This window comes from Myotis davidii, unplaced genomic scaffold (genome assembly GCF_000327345.1).
Source record: "Myotis davidii unplaced genomic scaffold, ASM32734v1 scaffold469, whole genome shotgun sequence".
Taxonomy (NCBI): domain Eukaryota; kingdom Metazoa; phylum Chordata; class Mammalia; order Chiroptera; family Vespertilionidae; genus Myotis; species Myotis davidii.
In genome coordinates, this window is record NW_006299722.1 from 224846 (window position 1) to 249123 (window position 24278).

At 40.1% G+C, this 24278-nt stretch overlaps 1 protein-coding gene across 1 annotated transcript in view; it reads left to right on the top strand.

Annotated features, from left to right (window-relative positions):
- LOC102768212 (complement receptor type 1-like) overlaps window positions 1-24278 on the top strand; it is a gene marked incomplete at its 3' end in the record, with an annotated part of 135542 nt that overhangs the window by 66258 nt on the left and 45006 nt on the right. The window contains exons 35-46 of the mRNA XM_015571895.1: window positions 5-397; window positions 1069-1171; window positions 2700-2785; window positions 5691-5918; window positions 8130-8309; window positions 8912-9011; window positions 11766-11851; window positions 15585-15983; window positions 17533-17709; window positions 17796-17898; window positions 19236-19321; window positions 21726-21953. Coding sequence (XP_015427381.1) covers window positions 5-397; window positions 1069-1171; window positions 2700-2785; window positions 5691-5918; window positions 8130-8309; window positions 8912-9011; window positions 11766-11851; window positions 15585-15983; window positions 17533-17709; window positions 17796-17898; window positions 19236-19321; window positions 21726-21953 — 2169 coding nt within the window. The remainder of the gene's footprint in view (window positions 1-4; window positions 398-1068; window positions 1172-2699; window positions 2786-5690; window positions 5919-8129; window positions 8310-8911; window positions 9012-11765; window positions 11852-15584; window positions 15984-17532; window positions 17710-17795; window positions 17899-19235; window positions 19322-21725; window positions 21954-24278) is intronic.

The window sequence follows — 24278 nt, forward strand, 5'->3', positions numbered from 1 at the left end:
CCAGGTATTCATTGTAAGCCACCACCAACCATCGCCAACGGAGATTTCGTTAGCAACAGCAGAGACTATTTTCCATACGGAATAGTGGTGACCTATTACTGCCATCCTGGAACCAGAAGGGAAAAGTTTGAACTCGTGGGCGAGAAGTCAATATATTGCACCAGCAAAGATCAAGTGGGCGTCTGGAGCGGCCCTGCCCCTCAGTGCATCGTACCTAATAAGTGCACGCCTCCGCACGTTGAAAATGGAATAAGGGAGTCTGAGAACAGAAGCTTGTTCTCCTTAAATGACATCGTGAGGTTTAGGTGTCAGCCTGGCTTTGTCATGAAAGGCCCCTCCAGTGTGCGCTGCCAGGCCCAAAACAGATGGGAGCCCGAGCTGCCCAGCTGCTCCCCGGGTGAGTCTGACTGAGGCTTTGAGGGGGCCTGCAGGTGACAGGAGCTGTGGGAGGGCCCCCGGATTAGTGTTTGTTCTGGGAGGGAGATGTGGGCTGAGCAGTGTGAGTAAAGTTTCTAGGGGTGAAGCATGAAGCATGAAAGGAAGAAGGTGTGTGGGTGCCCTCACTGCAGTGAGTGTGCCTTCATCCTGGAGAGCAAGAGCCTAATCCATCAGGGAAGGGGCATTGGGGATGCTCCTACTGAGTAATTCGCAGAGCAAAGCACCAGCTCTCAGACTGAAAAAGGATGTGAGCCTTCTGGTCAGCTGTGTAATGAGCACTCTCTGTGCTTTATCTCATCGACTCTGTACAATCCCACTTAGAAATAGTGCTATTCTCTTACCCATCTGATAAAGAAGTTAGCTTGGTCTTTCAGAGGTTAAAGAAATCGTCCAAATCACGTGCCAGGATTTGTTAGCATGCACCTGTGTCAGGCCCTTTGTTAGACCGGAACCCCTCTCCTTATGAGTTTCTGACTCCTTGGATGAGTTAAGATGCGCTGTACGCCCCAGGGGGACTGGAGCCCGGCCGCCCCCACATGAGCAGGTGCCTCCACTCACTCTCATCCTTTCTGCAGATGAATGTCTTTGCACCTCACATGGCGGTCTTACTTCTCATTTCTTTTTCTGTAGTGAAATCATGTGCTGCCTTCCGGGACCGACTTCCTAATGGCCGTGTGCTCTCTCCACTTACCTTTGAGCTTGGAGCAAAAGTATCCTTCGTTTGTGATGAGGGGTGAGTGTGACCTGATATTGACCCTCCTCAACAGGGACATTCATTATTGGGGTTAACAAGTCCCAGGGTTCCTTGACAGGCATTGAGTAACAGTCATTCAGTGAAGATCTGGCGGCAGTTCAGGAGACCAATGTTCTGAAAATAAACCAGATGTTTTAGGGTAATTATGCTCACAGTGGTTCTCAACCTTCCTAATGCCGCGGCCCTTTAGTACAGTTTCTCATGTTGTGGTGACCCCCAATGTCATTGTTACAAATTGAACATGATTAAAGCATAGTGATTAATCACAAAAACAATATGTAATTATATATGTGTTTTCTGATGGTCTTAGGCGACCCCTGTGAAAGGGTCACGACCCATAGGTTGAGAACCACTGCAAGGAATCCTGTCCTCTTTTCTTCTTCTTCTTCTTCTTCTTCTTTTTTTTTTCCTAGTTATTTTGGCTCTGCCCTTCAATAATCCAGATAGGTCATAAGCCTCATTTAGGAATATTCCAAGTGTATTTAAAGTGTCCTTCATTTGTGATGAGGGGTGAGTGTGAGCTGATATTGACCCTCTCAACAGTGGGACATTCATTATCGGGCTTAACAAGTCCCAGGGTTCCTTGACAGGCATTGATTCATGTTCTATGACTTGCCAACCTGCGTCAAGAGCTGTTTTCCTTCTGGTCCGTTAAGAAAAGAAAATGCTACATTTCGTATTAGAGGAAACAGTTCCTCCTGATGACTCAAAGGGTGCTATCAGAGAGCAGTCAGGGAACAATGACCTCCTGGAGGCCTGGGATCAGGTCAAGAAAATGCCTGCCTATGTTTTTTTAAATATATATTTTTATTGACTTCAGAGTTTTTTTTTTTCTAGTTATTTTGGTTCTGCTCTTCAATAATCCAGATAGGCCATAAGCCTCATTTAGGAATATTCCAAGTGTATTGGCAAAAAGTACAGTCTCGGATATCTTCCCTCATATTCTATGACTTACCAACCTCAGGAGCTGTTTTCCTCCTGGTCCATTAAGAAAAGAAAATGCTATATTTCGTATTAGAGGAAACAGTTCCTCCTGATGACTCAAAGGGTGCTATCAGAGAGCAGTCAGGGAACAATGACCTCCTGGAGCCCTGGGATCAGGTCAAGAAAATGCCTGCCTATGTTTTTTTAAATATATATTTTTATTGACTTCAGAGAGGAAGGGAGAGGGATAGAGAGAGAGAAACATCCATGATGGGAGAGAATCATGGATTGGCTGCCTCCGGAAAGTCCCTCACTGGGGATCGATCAGTATTAAGGGTTTTGCCTGTTTTTTATTCCTTCTTTGGTACAACACTTTTACTCAGTAAGTGGAAGCTACCATTTTTCAAAATGTTTTGCTTTCTGAGCCTTTCTCCCAAGAAACCAAATGAGCTGAGCTTTTTCACCAGGGATTTAACTGAGGAATTAAATTGTCTTTTAGCAGAAAGGGAGAAGCTGAGATCTAACCGTGAAGGGAAGAGAGAAGGGGTACGCTCACCCAGTCACTACTGCTTTTGTCCCTTAGGTTTCATTTACAGGGAAGTTCTTCTAGTCACTGTGTCAGGGTTGGAACGAAGAGCCTTTGGAATAACAGTGCTCCTGTGTGCGAACGTGAGTAGAAGGAATATGTGTTCAGGTCTGAATATTTCTCCTTTTTCTTCTTTTCATTTTCTTACCGAGTTTTTGCCCCATGAGATTATCAAGTGTCTGCTTCTCTGTTTACCTTCATTTTTGATAGAAATATTTCTTTGTGGGTTAGTTAAAAAGAATGCTTTTTGGGGGAAATAAACCTGAACATCATGTGTTTTGGGTACTATCCAAAATATTTCGTAGCATACTATGTGCTATATATAAATGGGGAGAAATGCTTTGTAGATGGAGAGAAGTTTGTGCCCTGGAGTTTTGTCAAATTTTCTCTTTTTTCCTGGCAAAAGTGATAGTCACATTTCAGCTTTTCTATCCTTTTCTAGATCACCTATTCATCCATATATTACTTTTTAGCCCTTCCTATGTGCCAGTCTTCTAGACACCAGGAGTATGCCTACAAACAAGATAGACTAGGTCCTTGCCCCCATGCTATTTATATTCTTGGATGGGAAGAAAGATTTTAAAAAATAACAAGTAGACAAGGAAACACATGGATAAATAAGTTCAAATAATACTAAGTGTCATTAAAGGGGAAAAAAGGGTAATGAATAGAATAGTTATGGGAATGGGAATAAGGAATGCCAGAGGAAAAAAGAATAAAGTTTCCATTTTAAATAAGGTAATTAAGGAAATCCTTAATGAGGAAGTAACAATTAAGCACTGGAAGCAATTAGTTGATGCCTATGTGAATTACATAGAGGAAGAACCTTCCATTCAGATGGAACAGGAAATGCAAAGAAAGGCCCAAGGCAGATGTTTTCTTGGAATTTCCTTTAAAAAGCCTGTACTAACATTTTCTTGGAAGCTTATGTAGCTGGTGTAGAGTGAACAGCTGAGGGGCCAAAATGTCAGGTGTAGTTAAGAACATCTGAGAGTACAAGCTAGGAAGCTACTGTAAAAATCTAATCAGAAACGTTAGCCCAGAATAGCAGTTGGAGAGGTGATAAGAAGTGCTCAAATTCTGGATGCATTCGGAAGGTAGAAATGACAGAATTTGCTGATGGTTTACACATAGAGATTAAAATAGAGACGAAATGAGGTCACCTAGTGAGGGAATGTGTCCATAGAGCAGGTGCATGGGCCATGCCTCGTAAATCCAACATGAGAACTCAGGACTCTGAGGACTCAGTAGAAGAGATGAAGAGGCAGCCGGTGCATTAAGAGAAAAACCAGGAGGATGAGGGTATCTTTGGAAGCCCAGTGGAGAGATTAATTTAAGAAGATGAGACCAAGCAACTCTTTCAAATTCTACAGAGAGGTCAAATAAGATGAGGACAGAAAATTATGCACAGGTTGAGTGACTTGGAGGTAATGGGTGACCTTAAAAACGCAGTTTTAGTAGAGTTGTGGGAGCATATGCTTGATTGGAATGCGTTCAAGGAAGAAGGAAGGGGAGGAACGAAAGGTCACAGGCAACATCTTAAAGGAGCTCTAACGTAAAGGAGTACAGCAATGGAACTGCAGACGGAAATGGAATTAAGAAAGTTATTTTTTGTTTGTTTTTAAGATGACAGAAATAATAGTGTGTTAAATACAGAAACACTACCAATATATTCAGTCTGTCCATTTATTTCTTCACTAAATCAAACAGAATATTGCTTCATCTTCTGATCATAACTATTGAAAAATACATGTTTACAATAGAATTTTTCATGTGAGTGCCCTGCTTTAAAATTGGACTTCTTGTACTGATTTATATAATGAATCTTGATAATTAGCTCTTTCATATTTGGAAGTTACCTATTAGAAAATCTTAACTTTCTGAAAGTATAGTTAAGAAGCATGAAAAAAAAATAAAGAAAAAAAATATTCTCATCAACCCAAAGATATACTTAAAATTGCTTACTAACGTGTAAATATTGATCAAGCTATTCTACTCTGAGATTAGTTTTTTTAAACAAATATGTTTTTACTGATTTTAAAGAGAGGGTGGGAGAGATAGAAACATCATGATGAAAGAGAATCACTGATAGGCTGCCTCCTGCACACCCCCTACTGGGGATGGAGCCCATAAGCCTGGCATGAACTCTTACTGGAAATCAAGCTGTGACCTCCTGATTCATTGGTCAATGCTCAACCCCTGAGCCACACTGGCCCGATGGGATTAGTTTATCCATGATCCTATCAAGTTGCAGTACCCTCTTCCCAAATACTGATCAAATCAGAAGGGGAAAGGAGTTTCTCCAGATAGTTATACTCAAAAGAAATAAAATCTGTAAAAACTAGTGAGTATCTCAAAAGTCCTATCATTTCTGAGCCATCTGGCGCATGCACAGGAGTAAGGAGGATGTTGCATTTCATTGTGACATTACTGTCCCATTCATTTTGTTTTTTAGAATAACAGCCTCAAGTCATCAAAAAAGATTAAATCACTGACAGAGAGGTAGTAAATATGTAATATATTTTGAAAGATTTCTTTAGGATGAAAATCCTTGGTGTCTATTTTTTGCTTAAAATGGTACTTGATATATAGTAAGTGCTCAAAAACTTGCTTGTTAAATTAATGGATGATTTTTTTTTATTAAATTGGTGATTTTCTTGTTAAGGTGATTAAGATTTTTTTTTACTTTAAATGAATAAGCTCTCAATTTTACAGAAGTCTTAACTCTCTGAAGAGTTCAGGGTTCTAATCCCCTTTTGGACTTCTGTAATAAACATTGGTTTAAGTGTCTTGTCATTTAGCTGCATCTCGGCAGAAGATTTGATAATTAGTCCTCCTGATAATATATTTATTTTACAGTCTATATGCTCCCTAAGGGCTTGATTGTTCTTTAATTGGCAATGCAGTCATAGCATCATAACGGTAGAATCAAGTCAGATTAAAATGTAAACATTATAATATAACTTATGGCTCTTGTCTTCTTTCTAGAAATCTTTTGTCCAGATCCCCCTGCTATCCTTAATGGGAACCACACAGGAACTTCTCTGAGAGTCATTCCCTATGGAACAGAAATATCTTATACATGTGACTCCCACCCAGACAGAGGGATGACCTTCAGTCTCATTGGGGAGCGCACCATCCGCTGCAGAAGTGACGGTCAAGGGCACGGGATCTGGAGCGGCCCTGCCCCTCGCTGTGAACTTTCTGGTCCTGCTGGTCAGTACCCACCTGTGTATACCCTAAGTGGGTTCAGAATATCTGTACCAGAACTTTTATATTTCTATCATAAGATTAGAGTGTTTGTTTATGAGTTTAACTGTCATACGTGGAAGTGTCAAATTACATGCCATTGCTGAAACAGATGGTTCCAGCAGTGCCAAGCTATGACTGAATAGGGAAGGTGCTAGTAACTCATCTTGCCGGTTGAGTGGTGAGGAGAGGAGGGGAAGAGGAGAAAGGGAAAGGGTGGAGAGAAGACAGTAAGCACCCGTGTAAATCAGGAGGAAAGATATATTCATTGGAGAGGACAGGAAAACAATTGCCTATGCCAGCGGTTGGCAAACTGCGGCTCGCGAGCCACATGCAGCTCTTTGGCCCCTTGAGTGCGGCTCTTCCTAAGCCTTAGGAGTACCCTAATTAAGTTAATAACAGTGTACCTACCTATATAGTTTAAGTTTAAAAAATTTGGCTCTCAAAAGAAATTTCAATCATTGTACTGTTGATATTTGGCTCTGTTGACTAATGAGTTTGCCGACCACTGGCCTATGCACACTAACCAATATCAGCATAACTGATAAAGCTATCCTTTACAAGGTCATGGGCATGCAAAGGATAAAACTGGCAATATAGATATTATTTAGCTAAGGTTTCACTAGTCTTATGCTAAATAGGTTAAGTAACAAAATAAACTCACTATACCTTTGTATCTAAAGACCTCAATTCAAAGTTCACCCATTTGTCAGCTTGCCTAGGGGTCCATCTTAATCTTTCCTTGAACTCTTCCGTTCCTTCTGGGAGTGAGAAGAAGCAAGAAAAGATCAGCTCAAGGAAAATAGTACAAAAAGGAAGGGACTATTTCTAAGGACTAGAGAAGATGGCCTGGTACTTGAGGCCTGACTTGAGGCCTTTCTAAGAATGAAACCTGGAGTAGACTCCATGCAGGGCCAGCTTTGGAATACCACTTCCCCTGCAGGGAAGCCCTGAGAGAAGAGCAATCCAATGAGAAAAGGCCCCGTGATGAAAAGCATTTAGCCTTTCTTTGATCTCTCTCACCCTCCAATTGGGTGTTCTCTATCTGAATTGAATGGTATTTCTTTAAATGCAGATGCCTAGGCCAGGCCCATTGAACTGGCAAACAGAAGCAGTCTCCTCCAAAGAAGAGACGATTGAGTTCAGACTCTAACGTGCAGCACACAATATACCCTCCCATAAAGAAGACATAGCTTCTGCCAGGATGCTGCTGAATGGCTTAATCTATTTCTCCTGGTCTTTAACTGTCTGGTTTAGCATCAGAATGAGAAGAATAGTCCTTTGTTTCCTAGGGCTGCCATAACAAACTACCACAAACTAGGTGGCTTAAAATAATAAAAAGTTATTCTTTCCTAGATAATGGGGCTAGAAGTCTGAAATCCAGGTGTTGGCAGGGCCCCAATCCTTCCAATCTCTTCTCTCTAGAGGAGAATCCTTCTTTGCTTCTTCCAGCTTCTCGTGGCTTCTGGTTTGTGGGCTCATCACTCTCATCCCTGCCTCTGTCTTCACATGGCCTATTCTGCTCTGTCTCTGTGTCTCCAATCTTCCTTTCTTTTCTTTTCTCTGTACAGCACCAGTCATTGAATTTAGGACCATCCTGTTAACATAGAATAATCTCATTTCACTATCATTACCTTAATTATATCTGAAAATACCCCTATTTCAAATGAGTTCCCATTCTGAGAGTCTGGGTGGATGTATCTTTGGGGAAAACATCATTCAACCCACTAATAGTGGTGACTTCTCTTTAGTGCCAGAGGGGCAGCTTCTGATGAGCATCCTGGGAAAGAGGCAGGGAGGAATAAATGGAAAGAGATGGTAAAATATGTCTTGCTATACAAGGGTACATTAACACCAATAAATGAGGATATGAATTAACTTGGTTAACTCTAGGCATTCTGATAGGAGGTCTGACATGTGAAACCATTAGCTAAATGTCTTGCTTCGGTGAAATAAGAGGAGAAAGTTCAGAAAGGTAAATAGTCTTTAAGTGGCAAAAATTTTTGATGAGTCGATGTTGTTGGAAGGCACCATCCTAAGGTAACTTCCAGAAGAAGAAAATACTTGCCATTATGATAAGTCTGTTTATGTGCTCATATATCAACTTAATGGGAGAGGAAGAAGGGTGGAGCGGAAGTCTCATTGCTCACTTGATATTCCTGTGGCTTTAATCTCCAGGTTACTGTAAAGCTCCAGACCCATTTCCGTTTGCCAAGCCTACAACCCTAACTGATGAGTCTGAGTTTCCAGTGGGGACATCTTTGAGCTACAAATGCTCCCCTGGGTATTTTGAGAATATGTTCTCTATCACCTGCTTAGGAAATTTGGTTTGGTCACATGTGGAAGATGCCTGTAGACGTGAGTAACCCTATCCTGGGAACTATGTTCTGTATGTGAAAGCATCTATGGGACCTGACTTAACTTGTTTTGATTTTGAAGGTGAGATATCTAAGGTATTTCAATGGAGGGTAGACTTGTAAGTCATCCCTTTTTATTGCCTGGCATTCTGCAGCTTGACCAGATACTCATTTCCTGGGAAAGACTCACACTAAGGGAATTGTAGGGAAGCTTTCCGTTCACTGGAGGGTACCTTCAATGGTATGAATGAATGAAAAAGGAACACCCAAGAAAATTATGTGGGTCGCAGTGAACTGTGCTTAACTAACTAAGATGGAGGAAAATCTCAAATTATGAAGCCTTTGATTTAGGTTGGTGGGATGAGAAAACCATTCTTTAGCCATGAATGGTTTTTATTGAGAGATGCAAGAGAGTCCTTTAAAAGGGGTGCCCTGTAGCTACTTGATTCTAAGGTCATATGGTGAGTATCCTCAAAGTGGTAATTCTATGGGGGGAAAAAATCACAAATATATAGGCTAAGCGTGCTACACTCCAGTCTGAATCTTAAATCAAATGTAAATTTAACTCTACACCTAGTCCCAAATTCTGCTGCTTTCTCCTAGGAAAATCATGTGGATCTCCACCAAAACCTTTCAATGGCATGGTGCAAATAAACCCAGATAGTTACTTTGGATCAACAGTGAATTATTCCTGTAATGAAGGGTGAGTTGGGAGCACTCTCTTTGGAATTTGAGTTCCAGAACAGCAGTGTCAATCTCTGTCCCAATCTCAGAGAGGCAAACTAGACTACTGCCCCCTGTACTTTAAAAAGTAAGCAATGGGAGTTCTAAACAGAGATGGTAGCTTGAACATGGGCACATGACCAAAGGAATCTTAAAAAAGAGATGAATCTCTATCTGCATGATGAACCAGGGAGGGCACCATGCTCTTGCCAAAGGTAGCCCACGTGAAACCTGGTAAGATAGCCACTCGACAAAAAGGACCAGCCTGCCAAATCCATAGAAGGATAAATTCTAGTTGAACCATGCAGACATCCTTAACTGAGATCAGTGAGTACTGTAGCTGAGTTGGAGGACCCTAAAAAGGGGGGTGGGAGGGCAAATCATATATAATATCAGTTCTGGGAAACATAAGCATTCAAATGCACACAGTATAGGGACACTAATGGAATTTTTGCTCTTGAATTTTCTTTGGGCAAGTAACTGAGCTAGAAGCCGTTGCCTCAACTTAGAGCAATTAAAGAAAGTATATTAATTTTTAGTTGCCACAATAAATTTAGAGGAAACAAGGTATCTAAATATATCACCTCTTTCTGCATAAACTGCCTTTGGTGATCAGTCCCACCCTGTCCTACTCAAGTAGAATCTATGTATTGTACATATGACCCAGCAATTTTAAACTAGGATAAATCCACATTCATGCCTGCTCACCCTGGAGATTTTAACACATTTCCATACAATCTCCTGACCAGTTCTTTCTCACCTCCCATTGTGAATAAGCCTAGAGCCCTTTCATTCATGAGCAAAACAAAACACCATGAATACAAGGAAAGGAAGATAGAGCAATTGAAAATAAAAGAGACATTTCTTCCAGAAATCAGAGAAAATATTCCTCTACAAATCTGTGTACTCTAATAAATAAGGGAATGAACTCTAAAACAGGATACTAGAAATCTCTCATATCTGTTTGTAACATAGAACCTCTGAAACAGTATGAGGATTTAATAATCTGGTATCAGTAAAGTTTATATATGAGTAAACACACAGTAGTCTAAAAAAGCAACAATAATCAAAGATTGAATTCTAAGAAAAAGAAACCAAATAGATCATGAGAAAACTGAATTAAATTCTCCAGAATAAATGAAAGAGGTCACTGGAAATTGCACACACGCACTCACACACATTTTCACACACATTGAAACATGAGAAAAAATTTAAAAAGCAAAAATTGGTGAAGTATCAATTAGCACAGAATGGAAGATACTTTCCCAGGTCAGAAAGAAAGAGATTAGATTGTTGGAATCCTAAGGCTTACTGAACAAACGCAGAATAAATGATAAGAGGCCCTTACCCTCAATGGAGAAAATTTATGACATTCAGATATCAAAAAAAATATGCAACTTTCCAGAGCTAAAATAAACAGAAAAAAATGTATATTGCCATCAAATTTTTTTTCCACACTCTAAATAGTGGAAATTAGTGTTTTGAGGGAAAATATTGTGCTATAAAATATCTTTATTTAGCCAAGTTGCTGAAGTGTATTCTTACATGACCAAGTATCCACAACATATACCAATTAGATATATTTCTTGAAAAAAAAGAATAATTCCCATACTAGATGTGTTTTGATATCTTCTGTGTGAGTATAGTACAATAGCACTAGAAACTCATAAGCAAAAAATTAATTAAAATTCAAAGTTTTGGATCTTGATCAAAGAGAAAATTTAAATAGCCATTGCAGATTATCTATAGAAAAGCAATAATGAATGATTATTGAGTGCAGTTGTCCCAAGCAGTCTACCAAGTGATTTACATGAATTAACTTAATCTTTAAAATGATAATTAGAAGTGGGCATAGGTCAGTTAAAAACACAGGATTCTGTTACTAATAAGGAAGTGAAAGTGGATACTGGAAATACCTATAGTTTCTGCTACAAATGGTTAACTGCCCTGATCACGTATCTTACATAATCAAGAGGCAAAGTTCTTAGCTGGTCCAGAAACGATCCCACTGTTACATGACATTGCATTAGACACCTTACCTTTCACTTAATCTAGGTTAGTCCTGCTGTTCTTTGGAACACTTGACTATCTTAGCAAGTATCCTTTGTGACATTTCTTGCAGTAACAGTATAGGGACATCATAAATAAAAAGAAGATGTGATATCCCAAAGTTTGTGACCTTTTTTGAATGGTTTTATGGCACAGTGGATGAATACCCCTGCTTTCCACCATTAAAGTATGAAAATAATTAACTGCCTTTTCTGGCTCTTCACTGAATCTTCAGGGTAAAGCCATCATTCATTCCCTTCAATCAACAAATATTTTTTGAGCACCCAGAGCTTAAGTGTCCTTTGACTAGGGCCAGAGTCTGCACATATTTTCAGTAAGACATTTTCTGCCTTTGAGGAGTTCCTAATTGCCTTGACAGTACACATGGATTAAAAAAAAACACACCTCAGTTTCCCTAAAGATAACTTCAAAAATGCTCCATTATGAATAACACAGTTCTTGCACTGAATTCTGAGGGACTAGGAATGATGGATTAAAGGGGTGGGCATTTATATTTGTTCTTAGCAATAAACAACTGGTTTGCAGGTGGAAATGGGGTTTCTTCTTTGCGGTTGCCCATGTGTTAGTTTGTCCTATAATTTGTGAAATTCTCTTGGCATTATTCTCTCGTGGTGATTTAAGTGGGAAACATGTAGGATATAACCATTTTTCATCTTGTTTCTAGGTATCGACTCATTGGCTCCCCATCTGCTGCTTGTAACCTCTCAGGCAATAACGTCACTTGGGATCAGGAGGCGCCTGTCTGTGAAAGTGAGTGGAAATATTTTCCCCCATAATTCCCTCCAATTGACCCTGATTTGACCCTGTAGTTGCAAAGAAGAAATTTCATCCTTCATGCACAGACTAGTCTCTGAGATACTTGAGAATCGGAGTCAATTGTTACATGGTTCTCCTGTTTTGCTTTTTGTTTTTAATTTTAAGAGGTCATTTATCTGAAACTGTGGGCTTGACCTCAGGTCAAACTGTCCTACTCTCCTACTTTTATAGTAATCTCTTTCCCGAGAAAAGATCATTCTCCTTTGAATAAATTCAAAAGACATTAGAGAAAATTAAACCTGTCTCTGCCACCTTTTAATAGCACGCAAAAACCCCAGGAAAGAAATACATGACTCTCTTCCTTATTGTTCTTACTTTGAACAACTAAAGAAAAAAATTACACTTCTTAACAAGGCTCTGGCCCCTTCTTCCTCCTTCCAATTCCTCCATGCTCAAGCCCTACTTGTATTTGTTCCTGATTAGCTGACTCTGTATTCAATGGGATGTTGTAAAGTGAACCTCCAAAACTGATGAACATGGAAGACTGAATACTAATGGATAGAGTGTTAAGGCTGTTAAGGAATCAGTATCACCTGCAGAATTGATGTCAGTAAAAGTGGGCACAGACTTCTGGAAGGCTAGTGAGGAATAAATACAAAAGCCATAATGCAATACCCTTTGACCTAGTCATTCCATTTTCTAGAACATAATCGTGGAATTTGCCCATGATTTTGGTCTAAAGACATTCAATGCAATTATATTTATAATCGTGGGAAATGTTAAGAATCTAAATGTTCAACATGGTTTGAAAATAGCTAATAGAAGAAACAAGGCTTATTAAAAAATGATTATAAAATTTTAAGAAAGATGTAAGATGAAATTAGAGACTGAGATGCCTCATCCAAGCAGAAATAAACACTATCTCTATTTACTGGCAGGCCTAAATGTTATCCAGCTAACAAGTAAGATATTCTATAAAATATAAATTCAGCATGTGCATACATACATATCTGAAATGATATGCATTAAATTAGGGATATTTATTTTTGGACTGTTATTATTTTCTTATTTTGGTTTGTCCATATTTTGTAAAATTCCTACAATGAATGTATTCATTGTATTCACAAGTATTCACACACACACACACACACACACACACACACACATACACACAAACTAACTTTAGCCTTTAAAGATCCAAAGAAATGAATGAGAAGTTATACAAGGTGCCTCCTTTAACCTGCCCATACTTTGAAATTCTCTGAAAAAGTATAAATTAGCAAGATGTTATTCGTTTACTATAAAAATTTTTCTAGGCCTAACACGTTTTGTAGGGGGTTATCTCTGATGAAAAATGTATCCACTTCTATGGTATTTTTAGGTCAGGAAACAGTTAACTGAGTCAATATTGGATACATATAAATGTGTGTGTAGTCACATATACTAATATTTTTAAAGTATTATCTTCTAGTAGGACATAATACTCTTTTATTATTTTATTACCCCTGAATCAATGATTATTTCATTTCTCATGCCCCTGCCCATACTTTGAAATTCTCTGAAAAAGTATAAATTAGCAAGATGTTATTCGTTTACTATAAAAATTTTTCTAGGCCTAACACGTTTTGTAGGGGGTTATTGCTGATGAAAAATGTTTCCACTTCTATGGTATTTTTAGGTCAATAAACAGTTAACTGAGTCAATATTGGATATATATATATATACATATAAATGTGTGTGTAGTCACATATACTAATATGTTTAAAGTATTATCTTCTAATAGGACATAATACTCTTTTATTATTTTATTATCCCTGAATCAATGATTATTTCATTTCTCATGCCTTTCATTTTATATAATTTTTTTCTTTTTTAAAATAATTTTCTCTTTTTAATTGAATTTATTGTGGCAACATTGGTAAATAAAATTATATAGGTTTCAGGTGTACAATTCTATGATTAGAAATCATTCTTTTTTTTTCCAAATGGAGGCACTATAATTCATGTTTTTAATTTCTCTTTACCTGACCTGGCTGTTGGGCTGCACTGGGGAGCATGGGAAAAAAGGGAAAAAAACTTGGTGTATAAAAAGCTGGTGGCAGAGTGGGAAAATGTGGCTAACACTTGAGGCTTTGTGACTACCCACAGCCCAGTAGGGGGATCCCAGAGGTGGGAGGGCAGACCTCTGCTGAAATTCCAAAGTGACAGCAGGGAGCCTGTTCCTTCAATGTCCTTTGTCAGTCTTGCCTGCCTCTTTTCCTTGCCTTGCCCTACACCCAGAGACAGAAGTTACCCTCAGAAATCCATGAGACCTGCACAGCTGGGCAGTCAGTCACTGGCTGCTTTACCCAAACACCCTCTCGATAAATACAACTATTGCATTACCACTCCTCTATGAGGGAGGTCACTACTGTCAACACCAGTGAAAGCCCAGTATGCTGTGGTGTTGTCCTAAGAGTCCTTGAGCTACTCCTCTTTTCTGCCTCCCAATTCGTCTGCACCCTGCTTCAATGGAGTGTCTTCTTGTCCCTTGAGGCTGGCTGGACCTCCACACATTCTTCTTACACCGTGTTTTGCACTTTCCAGGTTCATTGTTTTGCAATTATTACTAGTCAGTTTGTGGTAGGTTCACTGAACCAGATAGATCCACTGTCTACTCCAAGGTCCTACCCACTTACCTTCTCAATGACAGGTGGGTGGAAATCTGAGTATTCTGGTACACTTGTACAGAGGCACTTTTCTTTGGTTATGTATGACCGGTGAGTTGTAAATAAAACAGAAGAGAGAAAAAAGCAATAACTCACACCACCAAGATACTGACATCACTCTCTCTCCTCTTTTTTTAAAATTTATTCTTTATAAGAGTTCCTTTGATGACATATGCTGGGTAGCAAAGTCTCAAATGCTCCATTTTAATCTCTTCTTAATGAGTAGTTCCAGAAGTGGTGTATTTAACCTGCAAAGATGTTATTAAATAGCCAATAGAAAACAACAGCCCAGCAATAAGTTAATAACAATCTATGATAATAATCATATAGATTATCCAGTTAAAGTCACAAATATGTAAGCCATAATAATACATGGATATTTTTACAATAAAAATTCTTATAAATAGAATCAATATCACACACCTAAATTTTAATTATGTAAACATGTCTGATCATTAGCAAATATTAGAAGAAAATAATAGTTTTTTAGTGCTATTTAGTAATATTTAGGTACACTCTGGGAAATAATTTAATTATTTGTTATTTGTTATTTAAATTCTTAGTAAAGTCATTGTAAAAAATATTATAGAACAGGCAAAACTACAGAGAAGGTAAAAACTGTGGTCACCAGAGGTTGGAATGGTGGGTGGGATTAGTAGGCAGAACACAGGGGATTTTTAGGACAGTAAAAGTTTTCTGCATGATACCACAGTGATCAATACATACCATTATACACTTGTCCAAACCCACAGAATATAGAACATCAGAAGTGATCCGAAAGTAAACTATGGGCTTTGGGTGATTATGAAGTATCTATATAGGTTCATCAATTGTAACAAACATACCACTCTGGTGGGGGCTACTGATAAAGGGGGAGCTATGCATGTGTGGGGGCTGAGAGTAAATGAGAAATCTCTGTACTTTCCCCTCAGTTTTGCTCAGAACCCAGAATAACACTATACAATTATCTTAAAAATTAAAAATTGAGCTGTTGTTTACCATACTCTTTCTTATCCCAGGGATATCTTGTGAGCCACCCCCAGCCATATTCAACGGAGACTTCTACAGCAGCAATAGAAATGTTTTCCAATATGCAACACGGGTAACTTATCGATGTCACACTGGGCCGAACGGAGAAAAGCTGTTTGACCTCATGGGAGAACAATTTCTATATTGTATCAGCAAAGATGGTCAGCTTGGTGTTTGGAGCAGCCCTCCTCCTCAGTGTATTTCTGCTAATAAATGCACAATTCCAGAAGTTGAAAATGGGATCAGAGCACCAGGAAATAGGAGTTTATTCTCTTTAAATGACATGGTGAGATTCAGATGTCAGCCTGGCTTTGTTCTGAAAGGGTCCAACACTGTGCAATGCCAGGCCAACAATACATGGGTGCCTGAGCTGCCAAGCTGCTCCAGGGGTAAGTTCCATCCACTAAACCTTACTGAGGGGAGAGGGGGGCGGGGAGAGAGACATGTAAATGATAGAAGTTGCTGAAATTAAGGGAAGGGTGTGTATGCAAGTGTGTGTGCGTATACAAGGGCTATGAAAATGGTATAAACACTTTAAACAATACGATCTCCACTATCTGTCATCTGTGATAATAATAGTCAAATAGTAATAATTTTCTGTCTCATCTATACACACATTTTATGTGTGGTTTAATTTAATAACTAGAGCAAGCATAAGAGGTAGGAACTATTTTTATCCCCATTTTACACGGAGAAAATTGAGTCCTAGATCTGTTAAATAACTGTCCAGGTCACAGCGCGAGGACACTACGAGGCCTGGAATTCAGGAGCCTTTCTGATTGCAAAGCCGAGTGAAATGTATGGTGAACAATAATGGATGGGAACAATGGCATAGATCCGTTACGGGGGGAGAGGTCAGGAGGCAGATGGGACCAAAATTACAGCATCAGATTAAAAAGGCCTTAGACCTCAATCATTCTGCTTCAACTCCCTCATGTGCTGGCTGAAAACTCGGAGGCTCAGATAGGGGAAATGACTTGCTCAAATTCAAATATACTGTCTATGTAATTTGTATTCAATTCTATATGGTTCAGATTGAAATTCACCAATTGGGCTCTGGATAGAGATTGCCAAAATTTGAGTCAAAATAGGCTCCAAGTAAGCAAGACAGAGGTGGGCAAACGTAGGTTTACAGTTGTAATACAAATGAATACAACATTAATTAATTAATAATATTACAAGAAGAAGCCCTAGTTGGCTTAGGTCAGTGGATAGAGCTTCGGTCTACAGATTGAAGGGTCCCGGGTTCAATTCTAGTCAAGGGCATTCTATCCCCAGTAGTGGGGCGTGCAGGAGGCAGCTGATAGATGATTCTCTCACAATTGTAAAACTACTTTTGCCCATCCCTGTACTAGTACGTTCTCTCTTTAAACAGTGTATAGTTTTTGTGGGTGGGTGTCTAAGGGGATTTTGCTTTCGATGAGTTCTGTTGTCTTCCTTGCTAAAATGCCTGGCTTAGCATGGAGTGGGAAGAATCCGACTGGCACATGGGGATCCAGAGGACGCTAGCGGTTCTGAAAGAGGAGCTGGAAGGAAGCATGAAGGGGGATGCCTGCCTGATGGGTCTGTTAGCTGAGACTTGGGCAAAGGTATCCTTTGTTGTTGCCAGAAAGGCTGCCTCCTATGAAGTAAAGTGTGGAACAAGCCTCCAGCACTCAGCTGGGTGGGATGGCCAGGCCTGGGAAGCAGAAAACAAACCCATTCTGCTTGTTGTCTTGGGAACATTTTAGTAGAAAAAAAATCACAGACAAGGGGTTAGAGAGCCTTTGGTTTTAATCACAGCTCTGAGCTGTGGCCTTACTTTGCTCCTCAGTAAAATGTGGGTGTGAAACTATCCATTCTTTTCAATCCTGTACTCTGTAATCAGGATTTTTAAGCTCCTGGGTGTAGCAAATTCCCCCATAACTGACAGGAACTCTGTGCCTGTTCTTCCCCCAGTTTGTCAGCGGCCTCCAGGAATCCTGCATGGCCAGCACAGCCCCAGCGACAAGGACAGCTTTTCCCCTGGGCAGGAGGTGCTGTACAGCTGTGAGCCCGGCTATGAGCTCAGAGGGGCCGCCTCTCTGCGCTGTACGCCCCAGGGGGACTGGAGCCCGGCCGCCCCCACATGCGCAGGTGCCTCCACTCACTCCCATCCTTTCTGCAGATGAATGTCTTTGCACCTCACATGGCGGTCTTACTCCTCCTTTCTTTTTCTGTAGTGAAATCATGTGCTGCCTTCCGGGACCGACTTCCTAATGGCCGTGTGCTCTCTCCACTAAACTTGGAGCTTGGAGCAAAAGTGTCCTTCGTTTGTGATGAGGGGTGAGTGTGAGCGGGATAGTAACCCTCGGGTTCAAGGGTTAACCCAAAAAGGGGAACAGACCTATGGAAGCGAAGCACCCAGGGATATTCATGCCTGAGCAGTTTTGATTTAAGTGGTAGAACTTAGTAGCAGGGCTACCAGGAGATAAGGAACATGACATTCAATGTTGAGTAAAAATATAAATAAAACTGACCTTGAACTCACATTTGTAACTTGAAGTGTATGAATAAATAGCTCTTTAGAGGCAGGAAGCAGAAGTTTATGAAAATTTTGCTAGTAAAACTTTAATGTATGAGACAAATTATTTGTAATGTAATAAGTCAAATAAGGATTTTTTCAGGAAACTTCCAAATCAATCAGTAGTAGTTTAGAGGCAGGAAGTAGAAGTTTATGAAAATTTTGCTAGTAAAAGTTTAATGTATGAGACAAATTATTTGTAATGTGATAAGTCAAATAAGGATTTTTTTCAGGAAACTTCCAAATCAATCAGTAGTACAATTTGTAACAGTTTGTGGATAAGTGCTTTTAATCCAATTATATGTCTTTCCTTCAGTAATGTCATTGACAATGGGACCATATGGCCAATGTTATTGTTTTGATTAGTATTATTAGCTGTCTATATGCATCTACCAGTAGCCTCCGAGTAGTATACACTCACTGTGGAGGTAACAAGATTGAGCAATACAGCAGTTAATTTTATCAGTTTCCTAGGAATCTTTGTTGTGTACAAAGTCTACTACCCAGTCAAGGTGAGCATATTTTAGAAAGTCAACGGGATTCAACAATAATCTGGGCATTTCAGGGAGACAAAGCCCCCTCGCCTCATCCTGTTGTCCCTAGAACATTTTCTCAGTGTTTCTGTGAGCCTCTTTCTGGCCATTACAAACGTAGTGGCAAGAAGAACAATGTCGAGTTCTCTGCTTTGCTCACCCAGATGGAGAGCTGTTTTTCCCCGTGATTCAGTGATGGGAATAAGTGGGATGTCACAGAGCTGTCTGTGAGACGGGGTTTGGGTCCAGGGCTCAAGAGGGGTCCAGCTCTGTGTTCAGTGACTTCTGGAGGTGACACTGGGCTATGATGTCTATAGGACACTGAGTTACCATCTCTGATGGCTTTGCCCATCACAGGATACAGTGATTCTTAGCATAATTTGGCTTCTGAGTTCCTGCCAACTGCTGACTTCAGGTCCCTAATAAACAGACTTTCAACTGAGCCCCAACCTAAGAGCCAAATGGTATTTAGATGGAAGGGAGCAACCTGAGTATCTATCAGTGATGCGATGAAGAAAGAGATCGGAGTTGCTTACCTATCTGCTACTCCCCCTTTTTAACTTTAGGTTCCGATTAAAAGGCAGCTCTGTTAGCCATTGTGTCTTGGTCGGAATGAAAAGCCGTTGGAGCAGCAGCGTCCCTGTGTGTGAACGTGAGTAGAAGGAACAATTATGCAACCCGGGTAGCTCTCCTTTCTAGTTCCAGTGTGCTGTGTCTCATGGTCTCACCTGTCATCTGGATCTATCACCAAATTCCTTACAAAAATACATTTTGTTGGAAGAATTTCACAACAGGTCATGTAGATCTTATACACTGTGCTTATGTTGCTAGTATAAGTCACTAGGTTAATGCCAGTGCTGATTTTGTGGGGAATCTGAAGGGAGAGACCAGATGGCACAAAGGTCTGCCAAAATGTATTTATTCATTTATTTTTTGGTTTCTCTTACATATATATGTCCATTTATCCCCTCACTGATCTAAACTATTCATCCATCCTGTTATTTAGTCCTGAGGAAGGGCCACATGTCAAGACTTTCCATGTGGGGAGAGTAATGAATAGGGAAGACATATCTCTGTTCTCATGGAGTTCACTTTTTTATTGATTTCAGAGAGGAAGGGAGAGAAAGAGAGAGAGAGAGAGAGAAAGAGAGAGAAAGAGGGAGAGAGAGAGAAACATCAATGATGAAAGAGAATCACTGATTGGCTGCCTCCTGCACATCCCCTACTTGGGATCGAGCCCACAACCCCAACTTGTACGCTGACGTGGATCAAAACCTGACCTCCTGCTTCATGGGTCCATGCTGAACCACTGAGCCACACCGGCTGGGCATGGAGTTCATTTTCTACTTAGGAAGGCTGCCCACGAACAAGAAAATAAATAAATAAATATAAAAATTGAATGCATAAAATATGTTAAAATTCATGTGTTATAAATTTAAAAAAAAAAACCCAGTGTTATATGATTAAATTTGTATGGTACAGGGAGGTGAGTCAATATTTGAAATGAGATGAGGTGCCCTGAATTTTCAAACCACTTGCTTAAATAAAACTTCCTGAAGATTCAGAAACTGATAAATAGATAAAAGTGTTTTATACACCAAGACATAACTGATTTAGCCTACTCTGTTAGCTAAAGCAAAGAAAGATTTTTTTAAATATATTTTATTGATTTTTTACAGAGAGTTAGAAACATCGATGAGAGAAACATCGATCAGCTGCCTCCTGCACATCTCCTACTGGGGGTGTGCCCACAACCAAGGTACATGCCCTTGACTGGAATTGAACCCAGGACCCTTCAGTCCGCTAACACTCTATCCACTGAGCTAAACTGGTTTCGGCAAAGAAAGATTTTTTTAAAATACCATTTTTTGATGATTGAAAAATATTCATTTTTTAATTTGGATTTTGATAAACTACCTTGTGATAAATCTATTTGTTCATCTTATGTAATTATGGTGGAACTTTATGAGAACATTCTATATGTATAAAACTCAGATACTCATCAAACTCAACCGTCCCAACACACATAAAACTGAAAATAAATTTATAATTAACCTTTGGATAAACACAAGCAAATCAATTATTCTTTGATGTACTAAAGCCTTCACTTGGTTACTACTATAAATACAATTCTGATAAGCTTGGGTATCTCTTCCCCAGTTTATATCAGTTTAGAAGCATCAAATTAGTTTTAGGGAGGGAACTGCTAAAAGTAGACACACTAACAGCAGGAAGAAATGACAGCTGATATCTTAGAAGAAAGAAAAAAGTGAAAGAAGAAGAAAGAAAAGGCTACCCGGTGCCTTTTCAGTGTCTGACTAGGAATCAGTGCATTCTGATGGCATTACGGTGTATTTGATGTGGGCACTGATGATAATGGTCTCAGTCATCTAGAAACATTTACATCGGCCGCAAATGATAGTCCACATTTCACAAATTTCACAGAGATTTCCCTGGAACTTCAGACATCTGAGAGCCAAAACCTTGATTATCTTGTATTGCATTGTCAGCCCAGGACTCCTACTACATCTGACGTAAAGTAGGACATCAAATGATTGCTGAAAAACACACAATTTAATTACCTTTCAAATTGATTAAAATCTTAGCTGCCCGAAGGGTCTTTTGGATGTTTGCAATAAACTGCAAGCTGTGTTTCACCTTCCTCAGTTTCTTCTCTAAAAATGTTCTACATATAAAAATTGCATCCACCTTAGCTATATTATCATAGAAAGAAATGTGTTTATACCTGGCTGGTGTGGCTCAGTGATTGAGCGTCGACCTATGAACCACGAGGTCACAGTTGGATTCCCAGTCAGGGCACATGCCCGGGTTGTGGGCTCAATTCCCAATAGGGGGCGTGCAGGAGGCAGCCAATCAATGATTCTCTCTCATCATTGATGTTTCTATCTCTCTCTCCCCCTCTCCCTTTTTCTCTGAAATCAATTAAAAAATTTTTCAAAACGGAATGTATTTATAACACAGTCCCAGGATACCAATATTGTATAATCATTTGATTGAAACTCTACTGGAACCTAACACTCTTGTCTTCTTTCTAGAAATCTTTTGTACCAATCCCCCAGCTATCCTTAATGGAAAACACACAGGAACTTCTCTGAGAGTCATTCCCTATGGAACAGAAATATCTTATTCATGCGACTCCCACCCAGACAGAGGGATGACTTTCAGTCTCATTGGGGAGCACACCATCCGCTGCACCAGTGACAGTCAAGAGCACGGGCTCTGGAGCGGCCCTGCCCCTCGCTGTGAACTTTCTGGTCCTGCTGGTCAGTACACATTTCCCCATCCCATATGTGTCAGTGCGTCTGGCAAGAACCTCCATATTTCTATTGTGACAGTTTCTGTTCCTCTGAATATCACTTTGTTATGAGTATCAGACACAGAAGTACCTGCCAGGAGAATAACAGATGGTTCTAGAGGTGCTGCACTGTGCCCCAACTGGTGGTATTCTGATGACCCTGAGGAATGTAGGATGGTGAGGAGAGGAGGCAGAAGAGCATGGAGAGAATCAGGGAGGCCCAAAGTTTATAGAGAATATTTTAAAACCAGTGAAAATATTTGGTTATGCCATCTCTATTACTATCTGCTTTTATGCTACGTAAGAATAATTTACTTCAAAATTGGTAATGCTCTATAAGTAATTCGGCAAGTCCTGATGTAGCCATTTGTGCTCCTGTAGTTACTTCTAAGAGTTCTGCTCAGCCCATGACTGTATTTTGTTGACGCTTCTTCTCATCTTTAGCAAAAGGAACTCAGGATGCCCTGGGGAAGTGAAGTGGGTGGTTGTGCTCTTGGCCTCTGGCTCAATCCTTTCCCATATATTTCTAGCTTTAAGTGTCATTACCTGGCAACCAGAAGCTCCTTTGTGGCTGTGAGTGGCCACACAAGCTCTGTCCTCCAGAGAGGACAGGTAGCATTGACTGGTGATTTGTAGATGCCAGTGGCATTTCTGTCTGGTGCACTCGGCAGGTAAAGACATACTACATGATCCTGTTTAAAGGCTGAGAGGACTGGGTTTGACCCACAAACATTTAGTGCCTTGAGTCCTGCCTGCCTAGGTCTTCATGTGGCTCTATGGTGAAATGAGTATCAATAGAGGAGAAGCAAAGAAGAACAAACAGTAGGAAGAGAGGCTGCACAAATATCCTTACCTCTACCAAATAAGTAGGAAGAACAGAGGGAATTGTCAGTGAGAGAATAGACATCAACCACGAATTTAAAATGCTTTCCAGGCCTTTTACTAATAAACTATATCAGCTTTAAAGGATCACAGATGGTCCTCACAAATACCCTTAGAATAGTGGTTCTCAACCTTCTGGCCCTTTAAATACAGTTCCTCATGTTGTGACCCAACCATAAAATTATTTTCGTTGCTACTTCATAACTGTAATGTTGCTACTGTTATGAATCATAATGTAAATATCTGATATGCAGGATAGTCTTAGGTGACCCCTGTGAAAGGGTCGTTCGAGACCCACAGGTTGAGAACCGCTGCCTTGGAAGGTCGATAAGAGACTAGAAGCACTTTGTTGTGAGGACAGTAGAAGTGAGGTCGGAGCAGTTAGTTCTGGAATGACTAGGTGTGGAGTCTCACTATAACTTCCAAGTCCAAAGGTAAGGAGTTTATTGCCTCTTTCCCGCACCAAGTCCCAGGAATGATTTTTGTTATTCTGTCTATGTTTGCAAAAATGAAATATGACTTTAAAACCTTACTCGGCAATATTCTAAAAAGCTACAAAATGTGGAATTAAAATTCATATTCTATGACTAGGCATGCTACTGAGATCTTTACTGACGTGATGTGTTTAGTCCACAGAAGAATCTGATGAGGTGGGATGATTATTCTTGCTGTCTTACCGAGGAGGAAATTGAGGTGTAGAGAGATCCAGTTACTAGCCTATGATCCTCAGCGCTAGGATTGGATCCCAGCTCATCCCCTGCTTTCTAATTCTGCACTTTATAGTGACTCCTTTTAAGTGTGGCTTTTTGACTTTTCAAAACTATAAGTTAAAGGCTTTTTGCTTTGCTTTTTTCTCTCCTATTCTTTCATTTTTGCAAATACTATGTAATGTTAAGGATTCGTTAGGCTTTTTTTTTAAATATATTTTATTGATTTTTTACAGAGAGAAAGGGAGAGAGATAGAGAGTCAGAAACATCGATGAGAGAGAGACATCGATCAGCCGCCTCCTGCACATCCCCCACTGGGGATGTGCCCGCAACCCAGGCACATGCCCCTGACCGGAATCGAACCCTGGACCCCTCAGTCTGCAGGCCGACGCTCTATCCACTGAGCCAAACCGGTTTCGGCAGGATTCGTTAGTCTTATGGCTGCTGTGGTTACAGGACTTCACGGCTCTCCCTGACCTAAAAGTCTCAGAAATCCGGCTTGGCCTCCTGCCCCTCAATTTGAGAGACAGAGAAGAAGTGGGCCAACACAATGATGGCAAGTGACTCTGTTTTGGTTATTTGCCAGAATGGATGGCACTTACAGAGTCCCTGTGGCTCCGCAGAAACCAGAAGCTCACCCCTCCTTTTTTTAAAAAAATTATTTTTAAAATCGATTTTCAGACAGAGAGGAAAGAAGAGGGAA